At 43.3% G+C, this 13,529-nt stretch overlaps 1 protein-coding gene and 1 long non-coding RNA gene across 5 annotated transcripts in view; one reads left to right on the forward strand and one right to left on the reverse strand.

Annotated features, from left to right (window-relative positions):
• Positions 1-369: 369 nt before the first annotated feature.
• On the reverse strand, positions 370-3,449 carry LOC142412343 (uncharacterized). The gene is made up of 3 exons (XR_012776470.1): positions 3,392-3,449; positions 2,427-2,550; positions 370-564 (listed from the first exon to the last, which is right to left on the reverse strand). It is a non-coding gene; the product is annotated as an uncharacterized LOC142412343 (long non-coding RNA).
• Positions 3,046-13,529, forward strand: part of SLC25A36 (solute carrier family 25 member 36) — a 76,336-nt gene continuing 65,852 nt past the window's right edge. For all 4 annotated transcript variants that reach the window (XR_012776467.1, XR_012776468.1, XR_012776469.1 and 1 more), the window contains exon 1: positions 3,046-3,290. Coding sequence is in view for 1 of the 4 variants with exons in the window: in XM_075507385.1 (XP_075363500.1) it covers positions 3,250-3,290 (41 nt within the window). In the remaining 3 variants the exon portion in view is untranslated. The remainder of the gene's footprint in view (positions 3,291-13,529) is intronic.

A 13,529-nucleotide genomic window follows, 5' to 3' on the forward strand; every position in this document is an offset into this window, starting at 1 on the left:
TTTTACACAGAAAGCCATTGATGAAATTTAAGAAAAGGTTTTTTTCTGTTCAAATACTACAAGAGGAAAAGTGCAGCACATGCTGTGTGGATGGTATCCTGAGAAAAATTCAGAGCCCGAAAACATAGAAACAAGGGCTTAATTTTTTGTCACACATTTTTCTCCTTATTGCAACTTTGTTGAGTCCTATTACATGCCTTAGTTACACCAAGCAGATAGGAAAAGTAAGTCCAAAACCCAACAGAACATATTTTTTTATTATTATTTCTAAAGAATCAAGAGGTAAAAATGACAGAGGATTCAGTAGGAGAGTTACTTAGGTTTTGCAATAAAATTATGGAAAAAAATACAATCTTACAAAGACTCAGATGAATAAGATCTTTTGAAAATGGGACCTCATGCAATTTGGATGCTTTTATTTATGTTCTGGGTTCTCAGGTGTGATCCCATGTGACATTTCCTCTCCACACTTACCTCTCCCAGATGGATGAAAGGGGAAATGCACTGTAAGAATACATATCCATCAAACATTATGGGATATGCAGTCCAGCCAGAAATTCCAGCCTAGCAAAGAGAATAGAAGAAAAAGTAGTGTTAAAGACAGCTCTCAAGAAATGCTGCAAAATCATTATGAATCAGAGTGCTTCAGACTCCCAATAAAAATTGAAAATATTTCAGTTCGGGCCTTTTATAGGTGTCAATGGAATACCTAAGTTTCTATTAAAAAATACAATTTTTTAAAAATTACAAAGCATCTAATAATGTAAATGAAATGTTTCAATAGCTCTACTTATTCTTACTATACTGTTGTAGTAGTCACTTTAACATTAGTATCAAGGCTTGCTGAAGTCTTAGGCCACAAGAACTTTCACCTAGATCCACCAACCATGCACTGAACGTTTACTTGGCTACATGAAGGAAGGCCCCCGAAACCAGTGCAAACCAGAAAGATAAGGAGGCTTCAACCTTAGCAGAAGCTGTGCTCTGAGAGATAAGAGAAGAATCGGCCCGCCTAGAGACAATGAAAGGGCCCAATGGAGAACGGGAAGACCCCAGACCCAAATACTAGTATTGGTCCCAACTGTCTCCTGAGGGGAGGGGAATTTAGATGGTAAGGGTATAATTACCCACGGATTTCTTTGTTCTGGGTCCCTCTCCAGAGGCACCCAACTCGAGCTGTTGTCACCACTGTACCAATAAATTCATCTGGCGTATGTTGTATTGGAGACTCTGCTTCAGGAAACCTGGGGTCGAGCCAAGGGGAGAGGAAGCGCCCGAGAGTGAGTGTGTGCATGGGTGAGGAGTCGAAAAGGGGCACCCGTCAGCTCAATGGAGCTGCCCGCTGCGAAGGGACTCTGGTTCTAGCAGTTAAAGTCTCGGGCAGTGTGTGTGCGACTCCCTGAATGGTGTGTGAATGCTCGGGCAGCAGCTTCTCCTTTAACAACACAATAAGCATTCATAAAAATCATCAAATTACAGTTTTTCATTTGTCACAGTGCAAGCCATAACTGCCAGATGAAGTTAATAGATCCCAGATTAGGACTTCACCTATACAGAGGCAGAATAAAGCAGAGTCTTTGTCTGGTATTTAATCTTTTGCATTTACCAGGACATGTGCACACTGGAAGGCATCACATGGCCTGCAGAAAACCCATCTTCTGTTCCCTCTTAAGCTGCTGAGAGAATTGGAAAAAATTTGGACTCATGACCTCAAACAAAGTATTTGGCATATGAGCATCTTTCATGCAGCATTTAATAAAATTACTGGCAGAGTTTTCCAGTACTCTCAAACTAATTTAACTGTTCTAATTAACCGGAACAGATTTACTCTTTCCCAAGTGACATCTTGTGCCAAGCTACACATGATCGTTTCTCACTTCTTGAATGTTAACATCTCTCATGTACGTATACTACAGGTTTCTGAAAGTCTTGCCTGTCTTTCTATTTCGGAACAATTCTCACTCATTTGTTCACTAGTTTCAACTACATATTGTGTGGAGTAGCAATGCAAAATCATTGTCTTACTTTTACTTGTCTCAGTTCACTGTAACTACCTTTTCCCCCCAGCATCTCCACATCTCGCATTTCTCCAAGCCTTTTCCCAACTCCCACCACTCTAGCAAAATTTCACATTACATTTCTAGCTTATTTGTGTCTTCCACATCAGCTCACCTTCTCAGAGGAGGTTTTTTGTTTTAAGAAATGATTGCTTCAAAATGCATGCTTGTTTTATTAATACAGAGATTAAAAATTGTTGTGCTATTATGAAATAGCTCTTTATATTTTGGAAAAATTCTGTTAATGAAGATTTTAGCTACTCATTTATTTGCTTTCAAGTGCTTAGATTGTCAAAGTGTTGACTTGGACAACAATTTTATACATAATGTTAAGAATTTTCCTGTGTAGCATTATTTATTTTCCCTTACCCATGTATTTTTGAAGAAAAACAAATCATCCAGTGAGTCACGATACTTCAGAAACGCTCCCAAGAAGCCAGCGTTTGGGTGCCTCTTTGGGGAGATGCATTGCTTCAGCAGCTGAGGATATGACCTATAATGCAAAAAACAAGGGGAAACAAAAACTAAGGCCACTACATGCCTTCCTAATACCACTGCTTTTGGACGCTGAGAGCACAGGGGTCGTTTTTCTTGTCCCTCTTCCCCATAGTTTCTGTGGCTGCTGTATGTGACCTTCCCTCAGGGCCAGCACGCACCTCAGGAGGGGAGCCAGCAGCCATGGCAGGCTGTGGGCCTCAGAGAGCTGCGCATAAAGCCCACTAGGAGGAAGGGAAAAAGGAAAGGAGGCTCCCAAGAGAGGCATTTACAGCAGGGACCCCGGTAAAACACCGCATACAGCGGAGAGCAGAGCCCGCCAGGGCACCGCCACACCAACGCCGCTCCCGCCTCAAGGTGCCCGGCAACGCCCTCCTCCCCCAGCTAATGGGGCGGAGCCACTGGTGACGTCGCAGCCCCTCAGCCAATAGCGGCCTCTGTTTACTTCCGGGGGGACTCGTTGCATATTCACGAGGAAGGCCCCGCGCCCGGCGGTTGCCGCAGCGGCTCCGGGCGGGAGGCGGAGCCAGCCGCCCGCCCCGCCCCGGCTGCGCGGCCCCACCTCCCGCCCCGCCGCCGCAGGAAGCCGCGCGCCCGCGGTGCGTATTTATGCTGAGCCGTGCCAGGAGCGGCTCGGCCGAGCGCGGGGCGGAAGCGCCCGGCACCCCTCCCTCCCGCCCGGGTGCAGGCGACGAGAATGAGCCAGAGAGACACCCTGGTGCATCTCTTCGCCGGCGGGTAGGTGACGCCGCCGCCCGGCGGGGGAGCGGGCACGGTACCGGCCCTTCCGCGCGGGCTGTCAGAGGGGGCCGGCCCGCCCGTCCTCCCCTTTTCCTTACCCGCAGGCTCCGCTGCCCCAGCGGAGTGGGACGTGTGGTGGGTGCCGCCCTGCAGCTCCCCCCCCCGCCCTTGTCGCTGTAACCCCGGAAATGGCTTCTGCGGGGTTTTCCCGTCCCCCCTCCCTGGGGCTGCGGGGGTCCTGCCCCGCTGCTGAGCCCGCCCGTCGCGGCCGGGCCTAGGAGGGGGCGGCCGCGCGTGGCGCGGGAGCCGCGGGCTCGGCCGCAGCCTGGAGCCGCTTGCCTAGTGGCGTGGCGGCGGCCCCGCCGGGGCGGGAGGGCTGCCCAGGCGCCCCCGGAGCGCTGCGAGGGGCAGCTGCCTCTACTCTGTGCCTGAGGGGGCGCGGGGGAGGAGAGAGGGGGTCTCCGCGGCGGGGCGGGGGTCCGCGCTGAGGCGGGTGCGGGGAGCGGCAGGCCGCGCTGAGGCGCTCCTGGCGCGCCGCTTCCCGCCTGGTGCCCTGAGGCCCTTCCGGGCCTGCCAAGGGCCGGTTGCATGCGTTTGGGCCCGGGCCCGCGGGGAGCTCTGGCTGCCCGGGCAGGCGCCCCTGGGCCTCGCTGGGAGCCTGGGCACGCCGCGGGCCTGCGGTGCCTGCCAGGCCCAGCCCCAGGCCCGGGTGTTGCCTTTTGTCACGGGCAACGTGCGGGTGGTACGTGGGCCCTTGGGAGAAACCGGGGCGAAGGCTTCCCTTAAAAGTAGCCCATTCCCTCTGATCGCCATTCCAGGAGTTTGTCCCTTATCGGGTGTTCTGTGGAGAAACACGCTGAGTTGTCTGTGTATGGGCTCCCCCGCTGCATCGGAGAGGCTGCCCAAACGCGCCTGTCAGCATGACTGCTGAGAGCAGTCTACAAACGGCTAGCTGGTAATGCTAGTGTCGAAGGGCCACTCTGTTACTTGAATGCATTTCAGCACTCTGGTGTGTACTGCTTTTAGGTGTGGGGCTTCATGTGGTCGTGCAGCTTTCCGCCAGTGAAGACAGAAGAATCAGAGGGAAGAATATAGCTAGAAGTAAAGATGTGGCCCTTGTAGCCTTTGTTAGGTTTGAGGTAACTCGTGTACCTTCATAGGTGTTAGTCTGTCTTCATCTTCTTAAGCTTTGTAATGCTTGGGATGTCTGTGGCTGCACAGCCTGTGGTCCCCTCAGGGATAAAGTGGGAAGAGCGCCTAACTTAAAAGAGAAAGCTGGGGATCTTGTTTGGTGTAATGATAAAAGTGTATTTGGGTAGTGAGCGTGGCTGTGCGGAAGTGGGAGAAGTGACAGACTGAGAACGTACTTTGCATCCCAAGAGAGAGCTCCCAGCTTGGATTTCCATTTGTACTCATTCACTCTGGACTGGGGTGTCTGTGGTGGAAGAACAACATAGTGTTTACTCTGAGCAGGTCTGGGTGAGTTGGATACACATGAGCACATTCTCCGCTTCTGGTGCGCTTTGCAGGTTTTCAGTGTTACACACCTGATTTAGTGCTTATGTGGGTGCTTTTTCACCCCCTTGATTTCTGGTACTCTGTCTAAGAGGAGCGGGATTATGCAGCAGGAGGCCCAAGATGTGGTAATGTGTACTTTTTTCTTCAGAATTCGCATCCTTGTAAGCATTCAGAAAAGCAGTAGAAGGAACATTGCCTTATTGTAGCACTTTAACTTGATAGCTCTGCACAGGGGAGATAACTAGGCAGAATTGTGCGTAATAATAGAGACAGGTTTATAAATCTGGAATTTAAGACCGGATGACGATTGCTCAGCTCAACTCGTTTATTCCTATTATTTGTAGAGAAGTCTAGTCTATGGTTAGCTGCTGGCCAGTTGGGTCAAGGGTTATATGGAGAGGAAAAGGCTGAATGCCAGACACACATTTCCTGTAATCTTAATTCAGCAAAGCCAACAGTTTATATTTGGTCACATTTAGCAGTAGAAAAAATTATTCAGGGTCATCTCATGACTTTGTGAGCAGGGTGGACTGCACATCACCTGAGTGGTCTTTAGTCTTCAGTGAAACTTAAAGAAAAAGGAAGGAAGGTTTGTTTTCCTTTAGATTTCACTGAAGACTGTATGGAAGCAACATGTTTATCTCAATCTGCTGGCCTATTTTTGTAATGTCTAAGTTCAGTCTTCAATTCCTGCTTTCTGTAATGAAGCTATAACTGATGATATTGCTGGTTTAGTAATGTAGGTGGGGCCATCCTGGGATTTTTCTGTAGCTGCCTACCTTGTTTCATGACCAATTCAACAACTGTCAAACTGTAATATTTCTGGGCCGTTATAAGCTTGTGTTGGGAGTTAGTTTCATATTTCTAATAATTTTTTTCCTCTCATTCCTTTTTTCCTATCTCTGCATCCTTAACCCTTTCCAACAGGTTTGACAGACTCTTTTAGCAGTGCTGGCCACTGGGGCAGTGATGGTGAGGGAATTACTCAGCAATTACTACTTGCTTTGTTTTTCTAAAGTGACTTTTACTCGGGTAGTTTCATTTTTAAGAATCCCACCTCTGTTTCATAACTGCATGTTAATTGTAAATACAACCAGTATTTTGTGATAGAAATACTAATTCTAAGTCTAAAAATAAATAATTGAATACTCATTTTGGAATGGCTTTAATGTAGTTTCTAGCACCATCATTGAATTGAAGTGGTGCATTTCTTTTTTCTAGAAAAGCTCACTTAAGTGATTTTGCTGGACTGGTTCATGCATTAACCAATGCATCTACAAAGTACTACTTCATTTACATGCGCACACCCCCACCACACACACACCCCAGTGTACTACGTGGACCTTCTTGACTTTTTTAGAATAGGATACTCTCTGAAGTTTGATATGTAAAGGTAACAGCAGTCACATCTAGAAGTAGAAAATACATAGCATGAGAAGAGCATTGCATTTACACGAAATAAGGCAGAAAAATAAAGAATTCCTTTTTAATATGAAAAAGGTTACTAACTTTTAAGAACCATTCCTTAAAGAAAAGCAGTTTTAACTGATAGAATTTGTAAGCAGTTGGTTCCATGCAGTAACGTTGCTGTCACTTAAAGACACTTGAGCTCATTTTTCTAGGCTATACTCAAAACTGCCATTGTGCACTCTGTACTGAAGAGTAATTGCAGGGAGTATACCTGAATGGATCGATAGTGTACCTGGAGTTCAGTTTCATGCTGTGACACATTTGAAATCACTCACTTAGCTCATATTTGTCAAGTTCTGTTTCTGCAAACTATGTAGTTACCACAGTTCCATTTGCTGATAGTATCTTGTCCCTGTGGGAGCTGGAAGTAGCTGTAGTGTTGGATCATGATACAAAATTGTGCTTCAGGTGAAACTTGATTTTTTTCTTTTTTTCCTTTTTTTTTTTCTTCTGAGCTACTTGGTTGCATTGCTCAGAACTCTTCAGTTTCAGGAATCAAACTGTAGAATTTTTTTTTTTGTATCCCATCTCCTAGTCAAATAGCAACTGTTGTCACTGTAGACAGCATGTTGGTAGTATAAACTCAGGTGCTTTTATTCCAAACCAAGCAGAATAATCAATTGAACATTCTGCATCCTTAAATTATGAAATCTTGTGATTGAAATGTAGGCTTTAGATGAACATTTTAGTTCAGGTATGTAGGTTACACAGTTATGTGCTTTTCTAGTTATTAGACTACTTAAACCAACAAAAATAGTAGTAGAAAGACCTTAATGTTTTGCTTTATAGGGAAGATTAATATGTTTTGGATGTACATGCCTGCAATCATAATTGGTACATCGAATGAAAATTCAGGTGTTGGCTACAAAAATAATTTCCAGGTTTTCATGATTTATTCTTCATTTCCAGAAAGCTTATGACAGTAATTCGGTATCATACAAACTTCCATCAGGGCATGGGAACTTGCCTGGGCTTTGGTTCCTCAGCAAAAGGAGGGACTGTTTTGGATTAGGAGGTGGACAGCTGCTTTTCTGAGTTTAGGGGTGGACAGTCTCAGGTTTACTTCTTAATACTTTCTGCAAGAAACACCAAGAGTAAAGAAAGTTGGCTGTTTTCTAATTTAATGTGTGAGGGAGTATAGGGAGGAGTCTCTGTTTATTTGTCCTGATTATAGAACTGTCTCAAATTGATCTGTAGTTTAAATCACTCTGTCTGACAGAGGTTCTTGGCAAATCCCTGTAGTGGCTGAAATAGTTAAGACTCAGAAAATATATTTGAGATAAATGTTTGAATTCTTCAGAAAGATTAGACACTGTTGAAATGTATGAAGTAAAGGTGAAAGACCCTTGGGGTGTTTTGATTTAAGAAGATACTAGTTAATAATGTAGCAGGTAGTGTGATGATGGGGGCTTTTTTACTCCCTTTCAGAAAATAGCCACTTGAGCCATAACTGAGTTGCCAAGCACTTGGACTCCTCTCTACCCTAAAATACGTTCCCAGCATAAGCCTGGATGACTTTTAGAACTAGTTGTTCCTGTTGTAAGGCATAGTAGAAGGTTAATACAAACTTCAGGTTATTTTTGTGTTCAGATACTCTTCTGTGGGGAATAAGGCAGTGTTTGTTTAAAGCACTGAGTAGCTTGGGTTTTGCTCCATGAGGTTACCAAATAGCATGAAAATTGCTGTCAGTACTTGAGAAACTGTGAAGCTGGTGTTTCTCCTATTTCCTTCTAGATGACTGATGTTTTCAGCTGTTTTTTCTTAATACAAATGTCACTGTAAATATTTATTTACCCTGGTTCCTAATAGAAGCTACACTGTACATGTTGATGTTTGTTTTGGATAATGGAACCCAGTGATGTTTGTTCCCCTTGTGGTGCTTTTTCGTGTTTTCAGTTGTAGGTTTCTATATGTCAGCACATCAGGGGAATTTTATTTTTTACATTGTTAATTAGAAATAGCAAGTTTGATTAGTATTTTTAGTTTAAGGATGTTAGCTTAACTTAAACTTTCTAAGTTTCACCAAAGAAACATAATTGGTGAATAAGGGGGTTAAGGGTTTCTGGCTGCCAGTACTCCTAGTAGTCCTATTAATACTAAAGATGAAAAGGTGTGTAATATACAAGTTTAGCAGTATAATAACAGGAAAACCCTGAAAATTCAGAATTAGTAAGATACATTCTTGCTGTATCTGAAAGTTGTACTTGCTAAAGCCCTTAAATACCCTCAGAAGAGGGATACTGTAAACTTAATATCCAAACCTGCAATGTTATCTGTTGATGTGAAAGTTACTCGTGTTGTAAGACAGCTCTATGAAATTGCTGATAGATTTGGGACCTGAATTTGTAGTAAGTGGTAAAGAGATTAGAAGGAGTTCTGTTTGCAAGTGGCTTGGATTTTGTTTCTTTTGACAAGAGTTTTGAGCTCAATTTTTCTTGCTGTTTCTCTTGGCAGCCAGTATTTGCATGGAACTTTCGTTTTCATACAGGAAGGAGAAACAGCTGGTAAATACATGAATGAATGTAGACCCAAGATAACAGGGTCAAGGGTTATCTTTGAGTCTTTGAGGCTGTGGTTACAAATACTGAGGTGAATCTGAGACTAGCACTATGCAGCCTCACCTTTTATCTGTATAAAATACATAATTACCTGGAGGAATAAAAAAATTCTTACACTGACAGTTCCAGTTCTAGGTCAGCTGATACTGGCCTTGCTTTGGACCATTTATAAACAGTCTAGTGCCTGAAGTTGAGACCCTCATCCATGCTGGAGCTGTCTCTGCTTTTACTTGCAGGGGTGTAGGGTAACAGTAGAAGATACTCAACTACTCTGGACAAAGGCAGTGATTCCTTAGTAGATACCCTCAACTTGCAATAATAAAAGAAGGCTTTCTTGTGCAGCCATCTCTGGAAATAGAACCTGGGATTTGAAAGCCGAACAGGATTAGGTTTTTGAAGGATGTGCATATTTCTTTCCTTGCAGTGTCTCACATATACAGGTTTATCTGGGGAAAACGGTGGTAAATACTGTATCTGTTGAATTGCTAGCGGAGTTTAAAGCCCAAATAGTTCCAGGTTTGTTTCTGTTAATCTGGTGAGGTGATGGACTTTTAAATGCACATTAGGGATCAAATTAAATAGTTGGGGTTTTTTATGGGTGCTCTCTGGAATAAGCTGCAGCTTAGGAGAGCATTGCTGTCTTCCTAGATTCTTCTGTCAGAGATGTCAAGTAGGCAACTGTTCTTAGTTTTACTGTTGTTTTAAGTTTGTCACAATCCTGCAGGTTAGATGATAACTACATGTCTGTATCTGTTTCACTGAGCCCAATTATCTCTTGTGCCTTCTTGTACAGTTTAAGCTGCAGATTTAATTCTCTAACTTGATTGTGTTAATAGTAGTGGGATTTTAATCTTCCTTTTTTACATGTGTGTTTATCTTTGTGGATTTACCTACTGATCTTTGCTCTTCTGCCCTTCAAATTACTTGGGACCTACAGGTGGATTCTCATGCCCTTGTATGTCATATCAGGTGTTTCTGATGTAAGTCAGCTTGCAACTTTTCTTATACTCACTTGCCAAAGCTGAAAAAGGCTTGTAGTAACATTAATTAGAGGCAAATGTCAAATTTAAGATGGGTACGGTGAGCTGGTGGTCTTCTGAACAGCATTCAGTAGAAACTGCTGTAAACATTCAGACACAGGAGTGTCTCAGGCTTTGCCCTTCTTCACTTCCAGTTTATACTCTGTCAGCAGGAGTGTATTTGCTTACCTACTCACTCTACCAGGCAAAACTCATCTCGTCCTGGAGAAAAAGTTACACGTTAGTAAGTGTTCTCACAAGTCACAGTTGTTGAGACCTACTACATGACTGGAGATGCTGAAGTCCGGAGTTGTTGTAGGTAGTAGAAATTTCTTAAGTAGTTTACAAAATCACACCTGTGGTATTGAGGGGAAGAAATCTAATAATTTTCTAACTCTTAAAAAATGTTTTTCCAAACTGTGCTACTCCCTAATTTGTGTTAAGCCACAAAGTAAAAAAACACCCCTTAATTTGAGCTGGTGAGGAGGGTAGCAGGAATGGTGGTGGCAGTCTGCTGGCAATTTATAGAACACGTTTGCTAATCTGGAGCTGGTGCCTGGCTGTTAATGGCCTGCCAGGACTTGGAGCACAAAAGTAGCTGTCTCTTTTACAGTATTTCTAGTAGTGTGTTAAATAAGCAAGACCGGAAATATATTTCTAAGTAAAATACACTGTCATTGATGCTGGTGACAGAACAGCTGGCATTTTTAGAAGTTGCTTATTTGTACAGGGTGCATAGTTATTCAATTGTCTCTCTTCTTTGTTTACTTACAAGCTATGTTTACTCACAGTTTCTCATAAACAGATTTTTGCCAAGCATTTCAGTGTTTGTCTTAAAGTTCAAGTGAACTAGATAAATCAGTGTAGTTCCTGGATTATGCTTCCATTTAGTGGTTCAGTTCAAACTCAGTGGATCTTGTGACTACTGAGCAAGATCTGGTTCTTCAACGTTTGGGGACTTTTTCTTTCAATCCTTCAATTCCAGATGCTTTCTCTATTGTATGGGGCTTTTTGAGGGCTGGAAGAGTGAGGTATTACATTTTGACAGAAGTAGAACTGGGGATTTTGCAAAGACTTGTTTGAGCAATACAGAACCACATAGCATTATAAAACTTCTCTGCTTTCTTCATTTGTAAGTAGCAATTTGAGATCTTGAAGATAGGGGACAGAAGAGAATTTTAGTCCAAACTATCAATAGTTAGTGGAAAACATTAAAAATATTCTCAGGTTCAGCTGAGACATCTTAAACTGTTTAAAGAAAAACAAACAAACCACCTAACAACACAACAGTAAGAAACTGCCAAGAATGCTGATGATTTGAAATTACTTGAATGGCAGAATGTGGTACAGGTAAAGGGTGCACAGTTCCTAAAGGGGAGCAGGTGATCTGCTGCTTCCTTATGATGCATGCAAAAATAGTGCTGGCTGCTGTTACATCAGCTGGTTATCACTGAACAACGCTTGCTGTAGGCAGATATAAAAAGAACAGCACTGAGTAGCTGCATGTCTGCCCTCTTGCCTAGTAATCTAGTAATCCATTGCTGAATGAAGTATTGAAGACATCCACAGTGAATGTCTGACAGAAGTGCTATTGCAGTCATGCATCCCTTGTGGTGATTTGGGTGTGGTGCAGGGGAGCATGCAGGATACAAGCTCCAGGTCAGTGTTAATCTTCAACTTTGGAAAATTTTTCCAGTGCAACGTAGCAGTGGAGCCAGTAGCATTAAAGGCTCCAAATTCCGTGCCCTGTTTAAGAATGCAGGCCAAGTTTTTTTCCTCCTCCTTTCTTCCCCCTTCCATAGTATTTATCTCATTAATATAAACCATACCACGTGCTTTCTCTTGCTAATACTGTTGCTTGAAAACAAGTCCTCATGTAACCTGTCCAAAAGCAAATACAGAAAGATCTTAAAAGGGGTAGGCTCAAGGGGACCAGGAACAGAAGGACTGCAAGAAGGGAAATAAACTCTAAAGCCAACTTCCTACATTGCCTGCACAGGCATGTTACCATACAGCAATGTCTGCTGTTGAACTGCAGGAAACATAGTGACTTGCTGTCTGTCTTGAAGACACTCAAGCTCTAAAGCTCCATGTCAAGTTGTTTTGAGGGCTGGCCTACCTGTGGTTCTCATGTGGTATTCATGTCATGAACCTTAACATGTTACAGGCTCCTGCTGCTTCCAGCATGGGCTAAAATAAATATTAGCACATCTAGTCTGTCTCTTCCTGCAACTCTTATTTTAAAAAGTCTATTTGTAGCTTACCATTAGAAGAATAAGCAAGTGAATTGCTCATTCAGAGATGTTTTAAACATGCCACTCTAAAAGCTGTGTCAGTCTGTTACTGCATGTGCGCAGCACACACTGGAAGACTGTCTTCAGTCTTCATGTGAGCACACTTTTTTTCCAGACTGATAATTAAGGAAAGAAATCAAGTTTAAAACTTGGAAGAGGGTAGACCTCAGTCTAATGTTGGAGTTAGAGGTGGGACAAGATGCCTTTAGGCTTAGTAATAGGATACCTCTAGGTCACTAGGTTTAAATGGAGCATTAAGTGAACATCATTGAACATTATCCTACTTTGCAGCTGTTTGGTATTGTCAGTTCAATTCATACAAACATATTAGGTTTTGTTGTAGTTTAACCCCAGCCAGCAAATGAGCACCACACAGCTGCTTGCTCACTCCCCCTGCCCCCGCCCCCCCCCCCCCCCTCGGTGGGATGAGGGAGAGAATCAGAAGAGTAAAAGTGAGAACTTGTGGGTTGAGATAAAGGCAGTTTAATAGGGAAAGCAAAAGCCATGTGCACGCAAGCAAAGCAAGGAATTCATTCACTCCTTCCCATGGGCAGGCAGGTGTTCAGCCATCTCCAGGAAAGCAGGGCTCCATCACGCGTAACAGTTACTTGGGAAGACAAACGCCATCACTCCGAACGTCCCCCCCCTTCCTTCTTCCCCAGCTTTATATGCTGAGCATGACATCATATGGTATGGAATAGCCCTTTGGTCAGTTGGGGTCAACCATCCTGACTGTGCCCCCTCCCAACTTCTGCACCTGGCAGAGCATGGGAAGCTGAAAAGTCCTTGACTAGTGCAGCAACAACTACAACATCCCTGTGTTATCAACACTGTTCTCAGCACAAATCCAAAACATAGCCCTATACCAGCCACTATAAAGAAAATTAACTCTATCTAAGCTGAAACCAGGACAGTTTTTTAGGATGCAGTGCTGTGCTAACAACTACCATTATTTCTGGTATTCTCTGCAGTAGAAGAGAGTCAACAGACTAAAAGTTACCTTCCTATGAAAGTTTATAGGAGATCTTGAGTCTTAGCTATTACTGCTAATTTGTACTGAACTCTCATTTGCATTTTGGAAGACATTATTTAAAAAAATACTATTGAACAAGTCTTACAGCTTTTTAAAGGTTTTGGGGGTGTTTGAGCCTCTCATGTTACAAAATAGCTGATAACTGTCTTGTCAGAATCAAACACCAGCTCTAGCTATTGCATCAGAAGTGAATGCTGGGCCCTTTGAATTTAGTACGAATTGTATTTGTGTGTTAGTGGATTTCAGACTGAGTTGTTAGTAGCATTAACTGATACCCTAATTTAAATCTGGGTTTGGTGTTTTGTGGTTTGGTTTATTTGTTGTTTGTTGTGGTTTTTTTTTTA

Source organism: Mycteria americana, chromosome 7 (assembly GCF_035582795.1).
Source record: "Mycteria americana isolate JAX WOST 10 ecotype Jacksonville Zoo and Gardens chromosome 7, USCA_MyAme_1.0, whole genome shotgun sequence".
NCBI classification, from domain to species: domain Eukaryota; kingdom Metazoa; phylum Chordata; class Aves; order Ciconiiformes; family Ciconiidae; genus Mycteria; species Mycteria americana.